This window comes from Pan paniscus, chromosome 12 (assembly GCF_029289425.2).
Source record: "Pan paniscus chromosome 12, NHGRI_mPanPan1-v2.0_pri, whole genome shotgun sequence".
In the NCBI taxonomy this organism is placed as follows: Eukaryota; Metazoa; Chordata; class Mammalia; order Primates; family Hominidae; genus Pan; species Pan paniscus.
This window is the reverse complement of record NC_073261.2, coordinates 17,673,375-17,696,089: the sequence shown is the minus strand read 5'-3', so window position 1 is coordinate 17,696,089 and position 22,715 is coordinate 17,673,375. Positions and strand designations below refer to the sequence as shown.

At 48.9% G+C, this 22,715-nt stretch overlaps 1 protein-coding gene across 1 annotated transcript in view; it reads right to left on the bottom strand.

Moving 5' to 3' along the window:
* Positions 1-154: 154 nt before the first annotated feature.
* The window catches only part of MALL (mal, T cell differentiation protein like), a 34,849-nt gene continuing 12,288 nt past the window's right edge, over positions 155-22,715 (bottom strand). Inside the window, exons 2-4 of the mRNA XM_003804311.4 lie at positions 8,406-8,573; positions 4,404-4,529; positions 155-2,587 (exon numbers count right to left, since the gene is read on the bottom strand). Of these exons, the coding sequence (XP_003804359.1) occupies positions 2,525-2,587; positions 4,404-4,529; positions 8,406-8,573 (357 nt within the window). The 3' untranslated portion in view covers positions 155-2,524. The remainder of the gene's footprint in view (positions 2,588-4,403; positions 4,530-8,405; positions 8,574-22,715) is intronic.

Genomic DNA, 22,715 nt, shown 5'->3' with positions numbered 1-22,715 from the left:
GTCCCTTTATTTCTCAAGCCAGCCGACACTTAGGAAAAATAGAAAAGAACCTACGTGACTATCGGGGCAGGTTCCCTGATAGCCCACTTCTGCTGGGGCCTCTGAGAAGCCTGCCAAGAGCCTCGGGGTGTTCCCTCCAGAAGACAAGAGCCTGGGGAGACCCCTACACTGAGAGGAGGGCTGCCCCTCAAGGCAGAAAGCAGCACTGCAACAGCTGTGGGTGGATGGACTCTGGGGGTCCAGGCTGAGCCTCTAGTGTCTGCACGTGGGATGGGAGGCCGGTGTTTGTTGAGACTTGGACAAGTCTTGCAGTGTGGCAAGAGACGATGGCCAGTGTGCAGCAGAGAGCCATGCGGGGGTCAGCTCTCCTCCTACTGAGCCCTCTTCACCTCTCCCAGCCCCTACTGGTGCACTCCCATTTTTGCCTAAGCTGTATGAGTTTGGTTTCTGGAACTTGCACCCAAACTGTCCTTACTGAAGTACAAATGACATTATAAACCCAAAGCCCTGGAGACAAATGTGACCTCCCTTCGCTCTTGCTCTAGAAGCAAGGCCGGGTGGGCTGGGATCCCACCCTCAGAGAACTTAGGTTGTGAAATGCTCCAAGGGGTGCTTTTCTTGAAATTACTGACAGCACCTAGTACCTGATGGCCAGTTCCAGATGCTAACAAGATGAAGTCGACCAACTGCTCCTTTTTACCAAACAACTTTTATTTGCATGTGGCTACGTAGTAAATATTAATCAGTGATCATCCTAGACAGCTGCCAGACAACAAAAGGAGAGACCCATAGAAGCTTTTCAAGGTATCAGGTTGCAAAAAAAAAAAAAAAGTATCAGAGTGATCAGAAAGTGAGCAGTGAGCAGTAGTGAAGCCAGAATTTTCTTTCCCATGACTCCTGTAGTTCTGTCCCTGTCCCCGCAAACCCCAGGAGGGGAAAAATGTAGATACAAAACTGTAAGGCCTCAAACCAGTTAGGACAAGTCCCTTTCTCATAATAATTTATTTCATTCCCAATGACAGAAGGCACGTGCAGTTACAGGGCTGTGCCCTACTCGTCTGGGTCAGCAGAAGAGCACAGCTTTCTTTAGAAAAACATTTACTTTAAAACCAAGCACCTTGATTTGATATTTTAGTGTGCACAACTTTGCCCGTTGAGGTCCTGGTGAGCCCTTGCCCAACCCCGTGGGCACCACCATTCCGCCAGGCCTCGGAGGGCCACCGGGTGCTTAAGAGAATGTGAGGGGGGGTGAGTGCAGGTGGCGCAGCGCGGTTCCTGGGACATGGGTCCTTCACTCCTCGCTGAGATGTTGCGGCAGCCTTTTCTTCCAATGTGGTTGTGGCAGGAGAATCCACGGATGTAATGTTTTCACCTTTTTCCCTGAGGGTGTTTTCTGAGGAACCAGTCCTTAAGAGGTGGGGTCTTGGATTCCTGACCCAGGCGTCCGGCAGCTGCTCAGTTTCCGAGACGTCAGACTCATGGAGGAGCAGGCTATGCCCTTCCCTCCCCATTCCCCACCCCTCAAGCCCCAGGTCTTACTGTATAATGATTTATTTTCCCCACACGTCTACCCTCAAAATTGGCTTCATGCAGATTTCCCTTGAATCCTAATGCTGGAGAGGAAAGGGGAGGGGAAGTGGGAGGGTGGTGGGCAGGGTGGCTTGACCCTGTCAGCCTCCCAGGGAACTCGGGACCACGGCTCCCCAGCACAGGCTGAACAAGTACCAGGAACAAGGTCTATGCATCTGCGTTAGATCTGAAGGCCTTGGCAGCACCTCTTCAATTTTAAGAGAATCAGGCCGGGCACGGTGGCTCACGCCTGTAATCCCAGCACTTTGGGAGGCCGAGGTGGGAGGATCACGAGGTCAGGAGATCGAGACCGTCCTGGCTAATATGGTGAAACCCCATCTCTACTAAAAATACAACAAAATTAGCCGGGCATGGTGGTGGGTGCCTGTAGTCCCAGCTACTCGGGAGGCTGAGGCAGGAAAATGGTGGGAACCCGGGAGGCGGAGCTTGCAGTGAGTGGAGATCGCGCCACTGCACTCCATCCTTGGAGGAAGAGCGAGACTCCATCTCAAAAAAAACAAAAAAAAAAAAAACAAAACAAAAAAAAAAAAAGAGAGATCAGACTGAGTATTCCCCTGGACCTACTCTAGGGAAGCCCATAGCTGAGGCAAAAGCCCCAAACAGACTTGGCATTAGTGGGGCTAGGATTCTCCATTAGTGGAGTGAGGGCTTTGATGTGAGTTGTCTAGAAGAGCAAGTTCATGGTCAGATAATTCCAAGAGACAGTTGTTTTCCCAGGAAAAAGAAAAGCTTCCTCCTATTCAGCAGAGTGAATTTAAATGTCCAAACAAAGTGTGGTGTCATCGCTCGGTCTGCAAGGACGTTCTGTTAATCCCGTGGACGTTTTAGTGGATCTTCCGTTTGTCATCCAGATGGCAAACGTTGGAAGCTGCTTTTGGGGACCAATAATTGGAGCTTTCAAAGAGCATTTCCCCCTTGGCCTGGCGCCTGTGCATCAGTGGTAATAGATGCTGAAGGCATGGAGAATGTAGAGCAGCGTGGCGATGAAGGCGAAGAACTGGAAGGAGGTGGAGGGTGACTGTTAGAGACAGCAGCGCCAGCTCCTGCCCACCCCTCAGGTACCCTCAGCCCCACTGCCCAGGAGGCCACGCATGATCCTGCCTCCTCGTCTCCTGCCTGGCCTGAGGGCAGCAACCCCTGGCCAACAACTCCCTCTTCTGGAAACTCTCCATCAGGGCCTCCCTGGGGCCATCCTGGTGTCCTGCCCCGACTGCAGTCTCCATCTCATCTGCACCTGGCTGTGAAGCAGGCTCACCTCCACCACAGCTCTGGGCCCATATCCCATGCTGACCTCCTGCCCGAGGCCCGCTCTCCTCTGCCCACCTCCAGCAAATCTGTGTTCTGAACACTCCTACAGCTCCCCTCGCTGGTCCAGAACTCTGCCCTGAGCGGCTGCTTATCAGCTCCTTGTGAATGTTCAGACCTCCTCCAGCTCTTCCTGGCTCACACTGAGCCCCTGACGTTTCCTCACAAGCCTGACAAGCCCAATGGGCCCCAGGGTCCTCCTCTCACCCCACTCCCTGAGCCTGACCCCTGTGGCCCCTGGCTCCTCCTGCCTCCCTTGCCAGCCATATGCAAAGCCACCCCAAAGGCTACTGATTTCCCTGCCTAGCTCTCGGGACATTCATTTTTCCCTTGTCTCAGCCACCGGCATCCCTCGGCAGGACTCCTCATGGCCTCACTTGTCCACTTCTTCCTGCCCTGCCCCTCGAATCTGCTCCACCATTTGGGCAGGGCAGGCAGAAGTGGACAAGTGAGGACACTTCTCACTCATGGGGAGAACACAATCATGCTGCCCCACGTTGAAGCTGTATGATGGCTCTGCTCTTTTCTCAGGGTAGGGCCGTCACCTTCAATACCTTTCAGGCCCTGCCAAACATCCCAGCCCCACTCTGCCCCACTGTCCACTCACACGCTCCTCATTCAGTCAGTCAGTCAACAAATATCTTTTAAGGACCTGCTTTCCTTCAAGAGCAACTGTGGGTATAACAGTGAAGAAAATATTCGAAAATTCCTGCCCTCATGGAGCTTACATTTGAGAGATAAGAAGCAGATAGCAGCAAGATAGATGAGTAGCACATACATGGGTTAGATGGAGGTAAATGCCACCCACTGTGGAGTGCACTGTGACCCTCTGGGGTGGCCACAAGATATTTCAGCTGCCTTCCGGCCTGTCTGCCTCCCTTCCCTCCTCATCAGGTGAGTTTAACTTCCTAAACTTGCAAGACCAGCAACAGCCCCTGCAGCCCTCCATGGCCAGCTGTCCCAGCTACACCACCCTCCTGGCTGCCCTTGAGCACACAGAGGGTCCTTGGCACGGGTAACTGCCTGGTGGGACCTTAGCAGGGGTAACTGCCTGGTGGCCCCTGCCTCCTTCTGTCCTCTTGACAGGGCCTTCCCTGATGCCTCCTCCCCTGAGACCTTGACATTCCACTTTCCCCTTCCCTGCTTCATCTCTCAATAGTTCAGCCATGCCGAGGGATGCGGGCCCCATTCCAAAGGCAGTGGGTGCCATTGAAGGATTTTCAGTAGGAGAGAGACATCTGTTCCAATTTGTGTTTTGGAAAAAGAAAATTCTGCAGACAGCGTGGGGGGGGTGTCTAAGAGAGAGGAAAGCTGGAGTGGGAACAATAGAAGGTAAAAGAGGACCCCTGAACGTGGGTGCACATGTTTACAGGGACACACATCCCTATCCCCTGCCCCCGTGGCTCCTTCCACTTGAGGGCTCAGGGTCTATACAGCACAAGCAAAGTTAGGCCTCCTGCACGAAACATCCTCCAGGCAAGACTGCTGTCCTTGGCCAGCCCACTCACCGAGGCTGCCGAATTAATGTAGTAAATTCTTGGGTCCAGCAGTTTCTCAGAAACAATCGTGGCATGTACTTGTAGGACGGCAGCGCTCATGTACAGGATGCCAGTGGTCCCGTGGTACAGGCTGTCCTGGAAATGCAGAGCAGAGCCACGCATGGCCACATCAATCAGGTGAACATTTTCCTCTCTGGCTACATAGCAGTAAAGAATGAGCAAATGAGGCAGGCCAGCCCCCTAGACTCCTGCCTTTTTTTTTTTTGCAGTGTGATTTGGTTTGGCTCTGTGTCCCTGCCCAAATCTCATCTCGAATTGTAATCCCCACATGTTGGGGGAGGGACCTGGTGGGAGATGACTGGATTATGGGGGCAGTTTCCCCATGCTGTTCTCGTGATAGTGAGGGAGTTCTCATAAGATCTGATGGTTTAAAAGTGTGACACTTCCCTCTCTCACTCCTGCTGCCATGTAAGGTGTGCCTTGCTTCCCCTTCGCCTTCCACCATGATTGTAAGATTCCTGAGACCTCTCTAGCCATGCAGAACTGTGAGCCAATTAAACCTCTTTTCCTTATAAATTACCCAGTCTCAGGTAGTTCTTTACAGCAGTGTAAGAACAGACTAATACAGAAAATTGGTACCAGGAGTCAGGCACTGCTATAAAGATACCTGAAAATGTGGAAGCAACTTTGGAACTGGATAATGGGCAGAGGTTGGAACAGTTTGGGGTACCCAGAAGAAGACAGGAAGATGTAGGAAAGTTTGGAACTTTCTAGAGACTTGTTGAATGATTCTGACCAAAATGCTGATGGTGATATGGACAATGAAATCCAGGCTGAGGTGGTCTCAGATGGAGATGAGGAACTTATTGGGAACTGGAATAAAGGTCCCTCTTGCTATGCTTTAGCAAAGAGACTGGTGGCATTTTACCCCTGTCCTAGAGATCTGTGGCACTCTGAACTTAAAAGAGATGATTTAGGGTATCTGGCAGAAGAAATTTCTAAGCATTGAAGCATTCAAGATGTGACCTGACTTTTCCTGAAAGTGTACAATCATATGCATTCACAAAGAGATGGTCCAAAATTGGAACTTATGTTTAAAAGGGAAGCAGAACATAAAAGTTTGGAAAATTTGCAACCTGATCATGTGTTAGAAAAGAAAAACATATTTTCTGGGGAGAAATTCAAGCTGTCAGCTGCAGAAATTTTCATGAGTAATGAGGGTCCGCAAGACAAAGGGGAAGATATCTCCAGGGCATTTCAGAGATCTTCACAGTAGCCCCTCCCATCACAGGCTCAGAGACCTAGGAGGGAAAAATGGTTTTGTGGACCAGGCTCAGGGCCCTGTTGCTCTGCACAGTCCTGGAACATAGCACTCTGCAACCCGGCTGCCCCAGCTCCAGCAGTTGGGGGCCAAGGTACAGCTTGGGCCATTGCTTCAGAGTGTGTAAGCCCCAAGCCTTGGCAGCTTACACATGGTGTTGGACCTACAGGCATGCAGAAGGCAAGAATTGAGGTTTAGGAACCTCTGCCGTGATTTCAGAGGATGTATGGAAATGACTGGATGTACAGGCAGAGTCTGCTGCAGGGGTGGAGCCCTTATGAAGAACCTCTACTAGGGCAGTGCAGAAGGGACATGTGGGGTCGGACCCCCCACAGAGAGTCCCCACTGTGACACTGGCTAGTACAGCTGTGAGAAGAGCTGTCCTGTAGACCCCAGAATGGTAGGTTCACTGACAGTTTGCACTGGTCACCTTGAAAAAGCACAGACACTCAATGCCAGTTTGTGAAAGCAGCTGCAGGGGCTGTACTGTGAAGAGCCACAAAGGTGGAGCTGCCCAAGGTCTTGGGTGCCCACCCTTTGCAACAGTGTGACTTGAATCTGAGACATGAAGTCAAAGGAGATTTTGGAATGTCGACATTTAATGGCTGCCCAGCTGGGTTTAGGACTTGCATGGGGCCTGTAGCCCCTTTGTTTTGACCAATTTCTCCCATTTGGAATGGGAGCATTTACCCAATGCCTGTACCCTTATTGTGTCTTGGAAGTAACTAACTTGCTTTTTGATTTTACAGGCTCATAGGCAGAAGAGACTTCTCTTGTCTTAGATGAGACTTTGGACTTAGACTTTTGGGTTAATGCTGGAATAAGTTGAAACTTTGGGGGACTGTTGAGAAGGCATGATTGTATTTTTAAATGTGAGAAGGACGAGATTTGGGAGGGGCCAGTGGTATAATGATATGGTTTGGCTCTTTGTCCCCACCCAAATCTCATCTCCTATTGTAATCCACATGTATCAAGGGAGGGACCTGGTGGGAGGTGATTGGATCATGGGGGCAGTTTCCCCTATGCTGTTCTCATGGTAGTGAATGAGTTCTCATGGGATCTGATGGTTTAAAAGTATGGCACTTCCCCCTCCCCCATCTCTCCTGCTGCCATGCAAGGCATGCCTTGCTTAGCCTTCACCTTCCACCGTGATTGTAAGTTTCCTGAGGCCTCCCTAACCATGAGGAACTAGTCAATTAAACCTCTTTTCTTTATAATTTACCCAGTCTCTGGTTGTTTATAGCAATGTGAGAATAGACTAATACACAGTGTTTTTAATGTAATATCTATGTCGTAAGCAATGGCAGATTAATAAAGATCAGTATATTTCAGTTACGCAAAGTCAATCTTGGTCTGAAATATTAAATGAAAAATTCCAGAAATTAACAATTAAATGTGTGCCTTTCTGAGTACAATGATGAAATCTTGCACTGTCCCGCCCTGTTCCACCTGGGATGTGAATCAGACATTTGTCTAGCATGTCTACACTGTCTGTGCCACCCATGTTAGTCGCTTTGTACTCATCTGGGCTATCAGATCAACTGTTGTGGCACTGCAGTGCTTGCATTCAAAGAATCCTTATTTTACTTCATAATGGCCCCAAATTGCAAGAGTAGTGATGCTGGCAATTTGGATATGCCAAAGAGAAGTCATAGGGTGCTTTCTTTAAGTTAAAAAGTATAAGTTTTCAGCTTAATAAGGAAAGAAAAAAATATGCTGAGGTTGTTAAGATCTACAGTAAGAATGAATTGTCTATCTGAAATTGTGAAGAAGAAAAAAGAAGTGCATGCATAGCAAATTCGGAGTTCAGTACTCTCTGAGGATTCAGGCATCCCCTAGGGGTCTTGGGACTTATCCTCCAGAGATGGGGGACCACTGTATACTGTCTTAGGTATGCTGAGGAATTGTTTACTTCGTATACATGTGATAATGTGAGAAAGTTTGCGGAGTTTTTTTGGAAACATACTGAAGTGTGTGGAATAGAATGGCATGATGTTTGGGGTTTGCTTTAAAATTCCTTAGTGGGGACAAAGGCTAGATGAAACAAATGTGGTAAGGTCTTGATAATGCTGGAATCTGGGTTATGGCTACATGAGGGCCTATAATACAATATTCTGTACTTTTAAATATGTCTTCAATTGTTCAGTGTGGAACAGTTTTAAATGGTTTTTTGAGATGACGTGATAAATAAAAATTAGTGATGTAATATTAAATGAAAGCATCTACATCCAAAATTATTTGTAGAGTACAATTAAAGTATATATATACATATATATACATACATATGTGTATATACTTTGCATATAATTCATGTGGGATATGGAAGAAATACCCTGTTGCAGGGATTGTGTTAGCCTTGAGAATGGAGTGATTTTTTTCCTACTAGCTTTTTCTTCAGTGTTGCTCCAAGGATTTTACCAGGAAGAAAATTTAGGGGAAACACATCAGAATATGCTTGATCACAGGTCATTGTGTATTCTCCTAACAGGGAAGCCAGTGAAGGGGAATACCAGGAATTATTTACTCTTGCGGATAAATGTCTTCATTTTAGCGTGGTAGTAAAAATGGTAAGATAAAAAGTCTTGGTTCCATAGGAGCCTAGCCCAGGATCCCTCCCTGCCCAGAAAGGCCAATTGTCCTCACCCAACCCAGAACGTCCACCCAGGAAGAGCCATGCTGCTGGTTCTTACCAGAACTCTCCAGGATTCAAATCTTTTGTAAAATCCAAACAAGTAAGACAACAGGAACATCAAGGAGATGAGAAATGAGGTGAGCGAGACATACATCACCCATCCTTGCAGCAAGGGGTATACTATGTGGGTGGCGGCTACCATGGTCCAGACCAAGAACCCAAATATCTGGAAGATAAAAGCATAAAAGAAGGGGCTTCATTAGCTAGTGTGGAGTATGTTTCCCTTTGCAGGGTGTCTCTTTTCTGTCTCTAGTTACAAGTTCAGGTGAAGTTAGGAGGGAACCAAGAGGAAAATGGGGAAGGAAGGCTGGCCCCGCTGAGTCACGGTAAAGTCAGGTCTGATTGTTAGAAAATTCAAGGGGTTAATGCAGAGGTCATGAACAGAGGGACTCTCAGCCAAGTCTAGCTTGTGAATGTGTCTTTTGGCTCAAGCAGTATTGGCATATACACTTTTTAAACAATTCTGAATAAGTTCCCAATATTCAAAACAGGATATTTCACATGGAAAATCCAGATTTGGGACATTTCTTTAGAAATCCATGGTTCTGGCCACAGTGTACCCATTTCTCAGGCCAGAGTAGGCTGAAATGAGTAGTGACTATCTCTTTAAAAAGGACCTGGAGTCCTCAGTGGACCACATCCCCTCACCCCACTAACCTCACGCCATGCTATGGGACATTCCCACAGTGTTGCTCACTGACACTGTGTAATTGTTTACTAATGAGATACAGCTTATTTTTATATATTTGTTAGCCATTAATATTTCCTCCTCTGTAAAGTTTTTTATTTTTTAATCAGTTAGATATTTTAAAATTGATTTTTCTTTTTCTTATTGATTCATAGGAATTCTTGCTAATGGTGTGGATTTCATGGACAGTCATAAACATTGCAAATATCTTCTGCTAGCATTCACATACTTTCTGGTTTCCTTTGATTAACTAAGCCCGCAATTTTAATGCAGTTGAATATGTCAATCTTTTCCTCTATTGACTATGTTTTTTATCAAGTTTAAGAAATTCTTCTCACGCACACCAACATGGCACATGTATACATATGTAACAAACATGCACATTGTGCACATGTACCCTAAAACTTAAAGTATATAATAATAATAATAATAATAATAATAATAATAAAGAAATGCTTCTCTATTTTGAGTCATGAAGATATTCTTGCATTCCAGATTTTCCTCCTGAGATAATTTTCCTTCTTCCTGGAGTGCAACCTTTAGTAGTCTCTTTAGTGAAGGTCAGAGGGTAGTAGTCTGTTTGGTTTATTAGAAAATGTCCTTAAATTTCCCCTGACAATTATTTTCTCTCCGCAATTCCAAGATATATTTCCACTGTGTTGTATATTTTTCCATAATATTCTGTTGTATTCTGGCTTCCATTGTTGCCATTGAAAGGTCAGCCGTCAGTTGAACTCTTGCTTTGTAGGAATCTGTCTTCCTTATTTGGCTATATTTAGTCTTCACTCTGTCTTTGGCATTCTGCAGTTTGTGAAACAGTGATACCATGTGTCGAGATGTGGATATCTTTTTATTACTCCTGCTTAGTATTCATTCTACATTTAATATCTGAAAATTCCATTCACTTGGCCTTAATAGCTTGATTCTGCAGTTTGTGGCTTCCATTAACTTCTATTCTTGTTCACTTGTTTCCTCTTATGTTTAGTGAATTTTGATTGGAAGCTCATGTCCGTGGAGGTAGCTCAGTTCTGAATGATGTATTAGAAACTTTCTAGACCAAACAACTTCACTCACTTTTTTTTTCTTGAGAGAGTCTCTCTCTGTCACTCAGGCTGGAGTGCAGAGGTGCAATCATGGCTCACTGCAGCCTCCAACTCCTGAGATCAAATGATCCTCTCACCTCAGCCTCCTAAGTAGCTAGGACTACAGGTACATATACCACACCTGGCCAATTTTTATTTTATTTTTTGTAGAGACAGGGTCTTGCTGTGTTGCCCAGGTTGGTCTTAAACCCTTGGCCTCAAGCAATCCTCCTAGCTTGGCCTCCCAAAGTGCTGAGATTACAGGCATGAGCCACTGTGCCCTGCCTTCACACCCTTCTGTATAGCTCAGCCAAAAGATATACAACTTCAGTTCTGCTTTCCGAACTATATCCTTAGCTTTCTGGGACCAGCAGTTCTTATCTTACAACTGGCCAATACATAGACATAGATATGTCACCCTTTCCCTTCTGAGGTTTCCACATGCTGTTGTCTGGCAGTTGTCTTTGGATTTATGGAATATTCACAGTCTTTTAAGGAGAAAAAAGAAAAGGGAGATGAGAAGCCAGAAGAGAACAGGAAGTTGACCACAAGGCAGAGACTCCTCAGCAAGGAGTACAGTCATAGCTTTATGGGGCCGGAAAACAACTCCAGCAGCGTGGCCACCTCTTAAAGCACCAGTTCTGGTAGCAAATTCCTCCTTAACAATCAATATCCAAGTGAATTTTGGAAGTACTAGGCTGGTCTGAGACTGCCGGAGAATGAGTCAAGGCCGGCTTGTCCTAAGGAGGGGGTGGTGAGGAACGGAAGCCGCTGTCCTCTGGCTCCCCGTCAACTGTGCTGTTGCATGTCAATCCCAGTGACAAGGGCTGCTGATGCTTCAGAAAGGTACCAGGGCTCAGCTTTAAGGCGCTTGCCAAGAAGCCATGAGAAGTGCATTAAGATGCTGGCATATGAACAGCACCCAAACAATGCTGGTTATTAGTGGTTCACCAGGTACTTTACAGTTGATAAAATGCATTCACTCAGACTGCCTCATTTAGACCACACAACAATTCTAACTCCCTTGGAAAGACCAGAGAACTACCATTCAACACCTTCCACTGCTTACTGCCAGCTCACCTGTGCCAGGCATGGGGACAGCAAGGGAACCTCAGCCCCATCTTGCCAGTCAGTGCCTGCAGTGGGGTCCCGGTGCCCCTCTTGCCATCAGAAGCTTCCCTGGCCAGACACAGCCATATGCACGTTACTTACATTTGCACATTTAATCTTTGCCACAGTCCATGAGGTAATACTGTACCGGAGGGGATTAGGGCCTGAGGTCACACAGGCAGTGCATGGTGAGACTCGGACATGGTGTAGGACACTTGTGGTTCTTGCCCTAAAAACCAGGTTTCAAGGCCAAGGGCAGGGCCAGGTAGAGGCTCCTAGAATATGCCAGAGGGTGGCCTGCTACAGTCCTAGCCAAGGTCTGCCTGGGGCATTAGAGGCCTTGATGGGGACATCACACCTGGAGTCTCAGGGAGCCCATCAGCGGCCTCCTCTCTCTGGGTTCCAGCTATAGCTTAGGGATCCTTGTCCTACCTTTCACAACAGGCCAGGGGCCTCTGAGCATTTGGGAATCTGCTCAAACGTCATGGGAACCTTCCTGCAATGGCTTCAGTGTTGCAGAATCAATGTTCTGCAGAAGAAAGTCACTCACTTCTTATTTCCACACCCCTCTACCTCCTAAACAGGAGGAGGGACCAGAGCCAAGGGCTGCAGGTGGATTGAAACCCAGTAGAGTTCGTGATCTCATTTCTGTCTCAAGTAGTCTAGGTTGGATTCCTTATAGTTGTGAAAACTTTGAGTATTTGTTTTTACTTTTTCTTAAAGCTCATATTTGGCTTTCCAAATTTCCTGGTGGCCTAAACTGCTTTCCCATTTTAATGCTTATTTTTGTATTTCCTCAGAGCAGGAGATATTTTTCAATGGTTGGGGCTGGCCCTCAAAGTGGAGAAATATTTGATTATAGCGAGCCATTTAGAGCAAGTAGATTTCAAGCACAACTTTGGCAGATCCTTTTCTTATAAGCAAACACACACAGTCATATACAAATTTTCCAAGAGGCTGAACTGAAACTTGAAAGGACGTCTTAAGGAAAGATGGAGCGGAACAATAAGTTTTTAAAACCTATTCTTCTCTAGAACGTGAAGAGCTCCTTCATGTTTAGAAAGTTGGTTAAGAACTAGAATATAATAAAATAAAATTTCCAACTAAAAAAAAAATATTGTCAAATTACCGTCTTATAACCTGCATTTTAAATTTAACGATCTAGTGTGAACTTTATTTTAACCAATAAATCTAATCGTGTCATCATTAAAAAAAAAAAAAAGAACTAGAATATAAGAACTGGGGTAAAAACACCCAGATTGGTGTCCAGGAAGAAAGGGCTGATGCCAGGTTTGGAGAGGGAGGTTGAGCCTGGATGTTACCACACCAGATAGTGAGAAAATTTCCAAAGGCTCCTGAGGTCCAGTCAAAAGGACTCAGCAGACTCCTGCTGCCCAAAGATGGGACCGCTTGAGCTTCTTACAGCTATGATGGATTGGAATGCATCAACTAAGGTAAAATCCATGAGTTCAAAATGATACTTAAAACAAAAACTTATTTGGTCACTTTTGGAGGATGCTTATTATTTTGAAAACTGCTTTAAAAGAAAGAGAAGCCGGCAAAAAACGTGGTGTGGGGGCAAAGAGCTTCTCAAATATACGCATACCTGAGCACTACCCTCCGGGTGGCACTCCAAGTCCTGCTACTCCTAGAACCCTTTGGGGACTTCAAGAAAGCCCCAGGGTCTGGGGTCCTGCCCCAGAGAGTCTGCTTGAACAGGTAAGGGAGGCTGCGTTGTTCCCCAGGTGGGGTGGCCAGGGCTGAGAAAGCTTGAGGCCAGCTCTCTGCTTCTACTCTCACCTCCAGTCCATGCACCATGCAGCGCCTTTCCTCCTGGGTTTGAATCCCAGCTCTGCCTGGTGGGTAGGTCATTTAGCTTGTCTGTGCCTCTGTGTGCCTATCTATCAAATAGAAGAGGTGGGGGTCTCACTGGCCCCTCTATCATCTGGCCCTTGTGAGGGTTTGGTGAGTCTGCTGGCACATGGTGAATGTTGGCTGTAGTAGCCATAACCATTTGGAACGGCACAGAGGGCAGGAAGGGACATTCCATGAGAAAGATACAGAGGAGGGAATGTCCAAGAGAGGCCTCTCTAAAGGATGGGAAATTCACTTTTGGAAAGGAGAGATGGGAGATCAATCAGCTGGTGGGTGAGATAACATTTAGAGGGCACAGACTCTTCTTATGAGTTGATGATAGATTTGGTCACCAAGAAAAATGTACACACACACACACACACACACACACACACACAATTTTTGCCTACGAATCTGGGGACTCACAGACCCCCAGTGTCCGTCTGCAACCTCCCAGTTGAAGTCCACTGCCACCTGCAGGTTAAATAACTGTGCCATCAACGACTCTATTATTTTGGCAATATTGATCAAAACATTAAATGCCCATACTGTTCAACTCAGTAATTTCACTTGATGGAATTTGTCCTACACATGATGCATGTGAGCAAAATGACAAATATAAAAGTTGTTTATTGCAGCCTGTTGATTACAGAAAAGCTAGGAAATGACCCCTTTATCCAGAGGGGACCAGTTAAATCAATTATGTCTGCAAAGTGAAACACTCTGCAATCTTCAAAAACAAAACAAAACAAGAAAAAAAAAAGAGAGAGAAAATTCTATATCCCAAAATGGAACAAACTCCAAGAATTTGTAAAGGCACAGACCAGTGTACCCAGGGTGCTACGATTTGTGCAGAAAAATAAGAAAATGCATGTGCGAGTGTCTGTGTATATGTGCGTTTGCTGTGGGTGAACAGAATATTTCCAGAATGAGACCCAATCAGCCAGTCAGTGCCTTGGTCTCGGGGAAGCAGAACCTCTTGGCTTGGAGACAGTTTTGAATGTAGGACCCTGTTCACGTTTAAACTAACCCCAAACAAATAATATGTAAATTTAAAAAGAAAAGAAAGTCGCGTGGGCACTGGAGTCTCACGGAGAATTCTGAATGGGAAGAGATAAGGAGGATGGCCTTTGGGGAGAGTGGATCTGCTCACCTGCACAGAGCAGCTGGAAGCCCCTCATGGGTGGGAGACGGGCTGCTGCAGGGGCCGGGATCACACACTGAGGTTCTGAGACAGACACTGCCTGAGTAATGACGCCCTGGGAACCGTGAAGGATATGTCAAAAAGATACATGGTCTCAGGTCTGTGTGGCCAGGGCTCTGGGCTGTGGCTGGGAGGTGTGGGTTTGGGGTGGGGCAGACAAGGAGCTGAGAAGGAGGGAGGAGTGCCAGGGGTGGGTACCCGGTGGCAGGTTTTTCTGCATAGCTGGGCATTGCTTCAGCATGGCAGGTTTCACGTACTGCCAACCCCAAATTCCTTTTCTTAATGCGTCTCTTAATTTTTATGACAGCTTTGCCTCTCCTTCTCTTCCCTGGCACTCAGGTGACCACAGGCTTCATAAAGCCTAAAAAACTTCAGGCTGAGAGGAAAAGACCCCAGTCAAGATGGGTGCGGCTCTTGTCATCAGCACACAGGTAAGCCGGGGTCTCCTGGTCCCACCACGGGCCAGGCAGGAATGGGCTCTGCAAAGGACACATGCGGGCGTTGCCCACGGCGGGAACCTGGATGTCCCGAAGGCTCCCTCTGCCATTGTGATATTTCAGGATGAAGGAAAGGATCGTCCCTCGCATTCACGTATGCAGAGTGCATGCTGTTTAAGTCCAGGCTCTCTCGCCTACTAGATACCTCTCTCTCTTTTTAAAAATTGTGGTTAAATACATATAACAAAATCCACCATCTTAACCATTTTTAAGTGTACAGTTCAGTGGCATTCATGTTCATTCACACTGTTGTGCACCCATCACCACCATCCATCTCCAGAGTGCTTTCCATCTTGCAGATTTGAAACTCTGTACCCATTAAACAACAACTCCCCACTCTTCCCTCCCCGCAGTCCCTGGCAACCACCGTTCTACTTTCCGTCTACTCTGGGTACCTGATATGAATGGAATCATGCTGTATTTGTCCTTTTGTGACTGCCTTTCTTGCTTAGCATAATGTCCTCAAAGTTCATCTGTGTTGTAGCATGTGTCAGAATTTCCTTCTTTTTCAAGGCTGAATAATATTCCATTGCATATGTGTGTCACAGTTGGTTTATCCACTCATTTGCTTATACACATTTGGGTTACTTCCACCTTTTGGCTATTGTGAATAATGCTGCTATGACCACGAGTGTCCAAATAGCTCTTTGATGCACACTCCTGAAAAGGAAAAAACAGCTGGGTGCAGTGGCTCACACCTGTAATCCCAGCACTTTGGGAGGCCAAGGTGGAGATCACTTGAGCCCAAGTGTTCAAAAGCAGCCTGGGCAACATGGCAAAACCCTGTCTCTAAAAAAATACAAACATTAGCCAGACACGGTGGCACATGCTACCGTAGTCTCAGCTACTCGGGGGGCTGAGATGGGAGGATCACTTGAGCCCGGGAGGCAGACAGCCTTGATTGTGCCACTGCACTTCAGCATGGGTGACAGAGAAAGACCCTGTCTCAAAAAAAAAGGAAAAACAAGACAAGGCCTACCCTAGGGCTGTGCTTCAGACCCCATCAGGCAGTTGCCATGCAAAATGCCTCAAGAGTCACAGCTCTGTCAAACAGTTGTGCGCATGTTCCTGCCACCGTAGCATCCCTTGGGAGTTTGGTTCTGTTCACGCAAAATGAGTGGGAGTTTGGTTCTGAACATGGAGCACTAAGGGGATCTCGAAAAGGACACCTTACAGCACAAGAACTCAAACAGGAAGGCAGAGCGTCACCTTGCTTGACCTCAGCTGGGAATGTGTGTGCGTGCCTGGCAACTCAAGTTTTTAGCTGCTCTGAGCATGTCAATGACTGTGAAAGTGCCAAGTGTATTAATTTGGGGGTTACAAATACATCTTAGCAAGTAGGTGGATTTGCAAATACAGAATCCAGGAGTTATGAGGGTCCACTGTGTTTTCAGTGTCAAAATTATCTTCCATCAAGTTGATAAAACCTCATTTACTCAATTAGGCCCTAGTCAGGGTATGTAGAGTGTTCTAGCAAATACCTTGTTGCAGAGAGAGTTCTCTCATTATAAACTGTTTCTGTGGAGTGAGCTCCCCAACTGGGATCTCACCAGTAAGGGGATGTCACTGCTCATGCCATTAGGCTCATCACATTCCCTACTAGGGATACATACTTGACTTAGTCCTGGTCAACGAGACAGAGGGAAAGTCTACCTGGTGCCTAAGAAGGAAGGGGGCACAGGGCACAATGGTCCCTTTCTTGCTCTGGCCATTACTGTGCAGTGGTGAACCTGGAGCTATGAAATGGAGGAGGAGAAAGAGGAAAGGAGCCTGCATCCCAGATGACATGACCGAGCTGCTGACCCAGATCGCAGGACACGAGATAGTGCATTTCCCTTCTGTTAAGGCCAGTCCCAGCCAGCGACAGCCCTTTCACAGCACTGCTGAGGAGCCCCTGGGATTCAAGTCTGTGCGGGTCGCCCATACCCCTCACCCTCTCTTCAAACACTCCACTGCCTCACCTGACTCCCAGGCCAAACTCAGGACACCCACCCTCACCTTTATGCCAGGCTCCCCAAGCCTCCACCACTTCCCCCAGTCCTGGGACTGGCAAACTATGAGTGAGACTCATTCATGGATTGTGACTCCATTTAGTGGATTATCAACCAGCATTAAGAACTGAAGCCGACAGGGCATAATGGCTCACACCTGTAATCCCAGCACTTTGGGAAGCTGAGGTGGGAGGATTGCTTGAGGCTAGGCATTTGAGGCCAGCCTAGGCAACAAAATGAGATCCTGTCTCTAGAAAACGTTTCAAAAAATTAACCGATCACACCTGTAGTCCTAGCTACTTGGAAGGCTGAGTGCGGGGAGGATCCTTTGGGCTTGGGAGTTCGAGGCTGCAGTGAACTATACTTGTACCACTGTACTCCAGCCTGGGTGACAGAGCAAGACTCTGTCCCCCCCCTCCCCCAAAAAAAAAGAACTTAAGCAGACTAGGATGTAAAGTTTAGGAGCGTATTGTGTACAGGAAAGGGAAATACTGTTTCCTGGATCTTTTGTTTCACTTACACACACACCCACACCCGCCTGTAGTGTACCAGGTTGCGATGGAAATCTCTCTCTTTTTATGGATGAGTTTGTGGAAGCCCTTGCTCCAGCGTGCCTTCCTTCCTGCCCACCCCTGGACCATTCCTCCCCTTCACAGCACTGTCCCATGGGTAGGCCACAGCCCAGCACAGGCCCCAGCCGGGCGGCTGCAGCAGGAGCCCCATCCCAGGGCCTGAGGGGCCATGCGGGGGTCTGGGTGGGAGTGGGAGCCGCTGAGGAAGGTGAAGGGAAATGTGGTGAGATGACAGGCCCGCTGTCAGGGAGAGTGGGAGGAGCCCTGGAGTGCCCTACCTCTGTGGGGCTGGAACTCCCTGTACCCGAGCTAGGGTCTTCCACACGCATGCTCCTACCCCAAGTGCCACAGTTGGAGGTCAGGGACCCAGCCAGGCTGTGCTGGGTGCTCCTGGGCAGGGCTCACCTGACTGCAAGTCTCCCTGTGGGTGGCTCAGAGACCCAGAGTCCACCTGGGTGCTGCTTACAGCCCATGAGGCAGCTCCCACCCCCGTGTCACTGGCCCTGCAGCCTCATGAAGCCTGAGCAGCCATCCTTATCTCCTTTGTGCTTTGAATACAGGAGGATGCTGGCTTTAAAAGGCAGAGGGGCATCCTCAGTTACCCAGTAGGGGTGTGGCAGGTCTGTCTCCAGCACCCCAAGAGCACCCTGAAAACAAGTAGCATTGCACGAAAGTTCCACACTCTGCAGTTCAACCTAGCACACTTCCAAACCCTGAGTCACTGCGTCCTGACTCATGGAGGGAGAATTTTCTTTTTCTGTGGCTTTAAGGCTAGCAGGAAATTGCCAGCCCAGGCCCCTAAGGCCTCCAGTGAGGGCCAGGTCTCATCTCCCACTGGATAACAGTGTTGGCAGGAACTTCCATCCAGCACTGGTGGGAACTCGCGTCTGCAGCTGCTCCTGGCTGAGTGAGTCATGTAAGGGTGTCCTTGGTACTCATAAGCACTCACTGAATGGGGCTGGCAGCGGGCCCGGCCTCCCTGGGATGGGCGCACCAGAGTGGCAGGAAGTGCAGTCTGGGAGGGGCCCTGAGTCAGGGCCAGGCATCCCCATTCCTGCTTCCTCCTCCCCCAGCACCACGTCCGCCCATTCAGACTGACTGCCTTCACTTTTTACTGACCAAACAGCACAGATTTGCAATGTCACATAAAATTGACTAATGAGAACATTCTTTTCCATCCAAAGTCTAAAGCCCTTTTCCTTCTTGTCTCTTAAAAAAAAGGAAGAGGACAAAATTAAACACAGCATTTGGGGGGCGTATTTTCCCTTTTGACTACCTGTGTACCTTAGAAAAGCACAGAAATGCTGTAAAGCAGCAAGGGGAAGGCATCTTGCTTCCACCGCGGCCCGGTGGCTGGGCTTCCCCACTCTCCCTGGCCCCCTGCCCCAGTGTCCTCTTTCTCACTCTCCCTGTACATTGATTAACTTCATGTTCCTGCCCATGTTCCCCCCAAGAAGTTGCCTGATGATCCCTGGACTCAGGCTAAGGGGAAGTCCCCATACCCTCCTTTCTCCTCAAGAGCCCACAGACATTTTGTGACTAATAACCTGCCCTTCATTAGGCACCGGGTCACTTAGTTCTGGTTGATGGATTGCCTGCTTGGCTCTCCCCAGCTGATCCCCAGTCTATCTATGACTAGACCCTGAAAGGCAGGGACCAGACCATGTCACCTCCTCCAGGAAGCCACCCTTGACTACCAAGCCCCCCAGCATACCTCCCCTAGGATCACTCTCCACTGTCATTGTCTCTCTTCTCTTCCCTGCCTCCTGTTGAAACTCTGAGCTCCTGGAGGCAGGACTGTGTGCCCTGAGGTCTCTGTCCCTGGAGTACAGCATGGAGCCTGGCATAAAGCAAGTGCTTGGTACATGTCACTGACTCACTTGAGAAAGGAGGAGGGGGCTGCTGGACACACCACTCACTAGCTGCTCACAGCCTCAGATTCCTGGGACAGACGCCCATGAAAGTGGCATCGCCTGCCGCCTTCTGGGCCTTCCACTGTGGCCCAGCCACAGACCGGCATTCCTGCCAGGAGCCTGAACCAAATGGAGACAGACGTGTACTTGTTTCATCCTCACCTATTTCCTGCTCCATCACCTCCCAGGCCCCAGAAATTCTCCCAGTAGGGTAGGGAGCAACCGTCCCTCAGGATTCCCTGGGAAGGCTTTTCCCACCACCCTGCCTCCTCCCTGACCCCACCGGCACCCCTTGTCATCCTGAGATGCCCCACCGCCCTGGTACGTAGGACAGACTACTAAAAAATGTGCTGTCAGAGAGGATGGTGCTCAAATAAATACACATCCCCCTCCATACCTCCCCCAACATCACTGGGGCAGAAAGAGTCCAGATGGGCAGTGTTGGAGGGAGGCTGGTGGGGGTATCTGTGAATAGTGCTGAAGTAGAAAAGTGAAGCTCAAAGAATCCAGTCTTCTTTGAAAGAGGTCCAAAGACTCTGGAGTCCCAGACTCATGACATCCGGCCCCTCTGGATGGGGATCCCACTGAGACTGTACTCTGGGACCCCGCTGGTATCTTCTAGGGACAGTTTGTGGCCAGGGGACAGGAAGTGGTGCCATGGGGAGTTAGTGCTGTGGAACGTGGTACGAGGGCTGGCCCTGTCCGATGGGGTGGGGCCTGTGTGGGGCCTGAGCAGCCATCCATTCTGGCTGAGATGGGGGAGCTTGACCAGGTGGTGACTGAGGGACAGGCTGGTCTCTTCAGCAGGTAAAGAGGGCCCGAGGCTAGGGGCTGGCTGGCAGGGATGGACGAGGCAGGGGAGGGGCTGGAAAGAGATGAGGGGGCAAAGGCCAGGGTCCTGGAGCTCCTCCGCACTAGGGCCCTTTGCCCTGAGTGTTGCCAATCTGGACAACACTCTAGGAGCCTCTCCTGACTCCCACAGATCTGCCCCGCCCAGGGGAAAGTTCTCCAGGGAGACAGCTCCTGGGAATGGCGCGGAGACAGCCAGCACTTCTACTGGCAAGGCTCCTTATCTAGGGCTCGCCCTGGGTCCAGTGGGTCAGACTGCCCGGGGCCTCTCTGTTAGACTCCATGCCAGCAGCCGGTGGCTCCTTCAGGGCAGCCGTCAATTCTGTGGACCCCTCCGGGTGGGCTGGCCTTCTGACAGTGTGCTTGGTTGCCTGTCTTGGCCAAGTTGAAAGAGACCACTGGTTCAGGGACGGCTGCTCATGGTCCTGCTGGACGGCCAGGGAAAGACCAGGGCTGGAAGTTCAGACGGGGGCCGGAGTGGCCAGGGATGCGGGGCCAGGCCAGGTGGTTCCCAGCATCTCTCTGCTGTGTGGTTTGGGCTCCCTCGGTGGCTGATTCCTTGCTAGGTTCTGGCAGGGGAGGACTTGGAGGGAGGCTGGGATGTTAGGAGAGAAGTGGGGGCTTCCTGCTGCCTTTTCCAGGCCTTGCCATTGTCTCTCCAGAATCAGCAGCAGCAGCTGGAGATGAGGGTCCCAGTGCCCTTTCTTTAGGGTGACCACTGTCTCCCAGCACCCCCACACTGGTCTGAGCACTGGCAAGACAGAGACAGCTTCATCTATAGGTTTGAGCATCAGCATCGCTGCCCCTCTGTCCCTGATTCTGGGGGTGGGCAGCAGGCACTGTGAGCACTTATTATTCTCTGGATTGTTCAGTGGCCCCTTTCTGTTCATCAAGCCTTCCAATGACTGTGTCAACAAGTCCTTGTATTGAATCCCCTCTGTGTGAAGCACCTATCATGCTTTCTGTTTCCTACTGGACCGTGACAGGCACAGATTTCCTTGGCTGTTCCCCATCGCCCTCATTACGCATCAGGCTCCATAGGCAGGGGCCATGTCTGTCTTGTTTATTTTGTATCGCCAGTGCTTGGCAGAGAGAGAGTAGGTGCTCAGCTTGAATGAATACTTGGAATTTCAGTGGGAGATTTAAGTCTTTCTTGTACCCTGACTTTATATATTTGTTAACTTCCTGGTCCTAGGCAGTCCTAATCTGAACAAGAAAATGCGTCACCCATCAATCCAAGCCCTCCAAGAATGTCAAGCTCCTCCTTGAATCATCTTGTCCTGACACCACCTGGCTCCCAGGGCCTCTGGGCAGCTGTGGCTGTGCAGCCCCTGCTTTTCACCTGTCTCCTGTCCTGGAGTGCTCGTTGCATCTTCAGTGTGTTAGTTGCACCACTCCTTTAAGAGAGGCTCATGCCTTACCTTATCCCCTCAATGACTGTCTTATTTTTGTATGCCCCTAAGAGCAGAGCATGGGGCTAGAGTGGCAGTAGTGTTTCAATAAACACTTGTTGACTTACAATTGTTACTTGTCTTACAATGCGCTTTCTAGTAAGAGGTCCAATGACCGCCAACGCTAAAGTAGTATGGGCTGGCATTATGGAGCACTCACTCACCATGTCCTGACATTTCCTATGAAGTCCACATTCAAACCCCACAGCTGTCTTATAGGATCCTTGTTTCTCTTTATTGTTACTCTTTCCATTGTTGGCGAAACTGCGGCTGAGAGTGATGAAGTAATCTGCCCAGGGTCTCACAGCAATGAAGAAGCAGAGCCAGACTTTAGGCCCCATCCTGACTGACTCTATTTTACTGAACCTGAATACACAGTGGCCTCCCAGAGTAGGGGCTGGGCCTGGCCAAGGGGCCAAGGTGGCCACAGGCAGTGTGGGGAGGTTCACATCCAACTCCTGTCGCATGGCCCTTTTCATCTTCTCTCCTGGGAGGCCTTGCTCTTCCCCAGCCCAAGGCCTTCCCTTTCCTCATGTTCTCCCATCCTTGTTTTCCAGGGGACATCCTTGGCCATTATTCCAACGGGACCCCATGGTCCCACGGGGCACAGAGGTTGGTGGCTCCCATGTCCTGCAGGAGAACAGAAGAGAAGGGTGCAGCCCTGTGGGAGCTAGACCAAGGACAGGAAGAGGCCACATGGCAGTGAGGGGAGTGAAGGGACAGAGACAGAAAGGCTGAAGCATGAAAAGAAAATTATAAAATAAACTGGGGCAAATTGAGTTAACTTTGCTGCTCCTGGAAGTATGGAGAACTGACAGGGGAGCAGAGGAAAGCAAGGGAGATGATTTCTCCTCCTGGAAAACTCAACTTCTAAGGCACAGTTAGAAGGAAGGGGAAGATGCCTGCCCTAAGGTCAGGCCTAAGAGGAGCCCTAATTTCTTCTCCCAGCCCCACCCATTCACTTTCAGTCCGCACAGAGTTGGCCCTAGGGGGCTCCCGGGAGGCCCCTGGCTTCAGTGAGCTTCAGACAGGCTCTTCCATATAAACAGAGTAGAAGCAGCAGCAGGTTGGAATGAAGGTGGCACTGGCCATTTGGG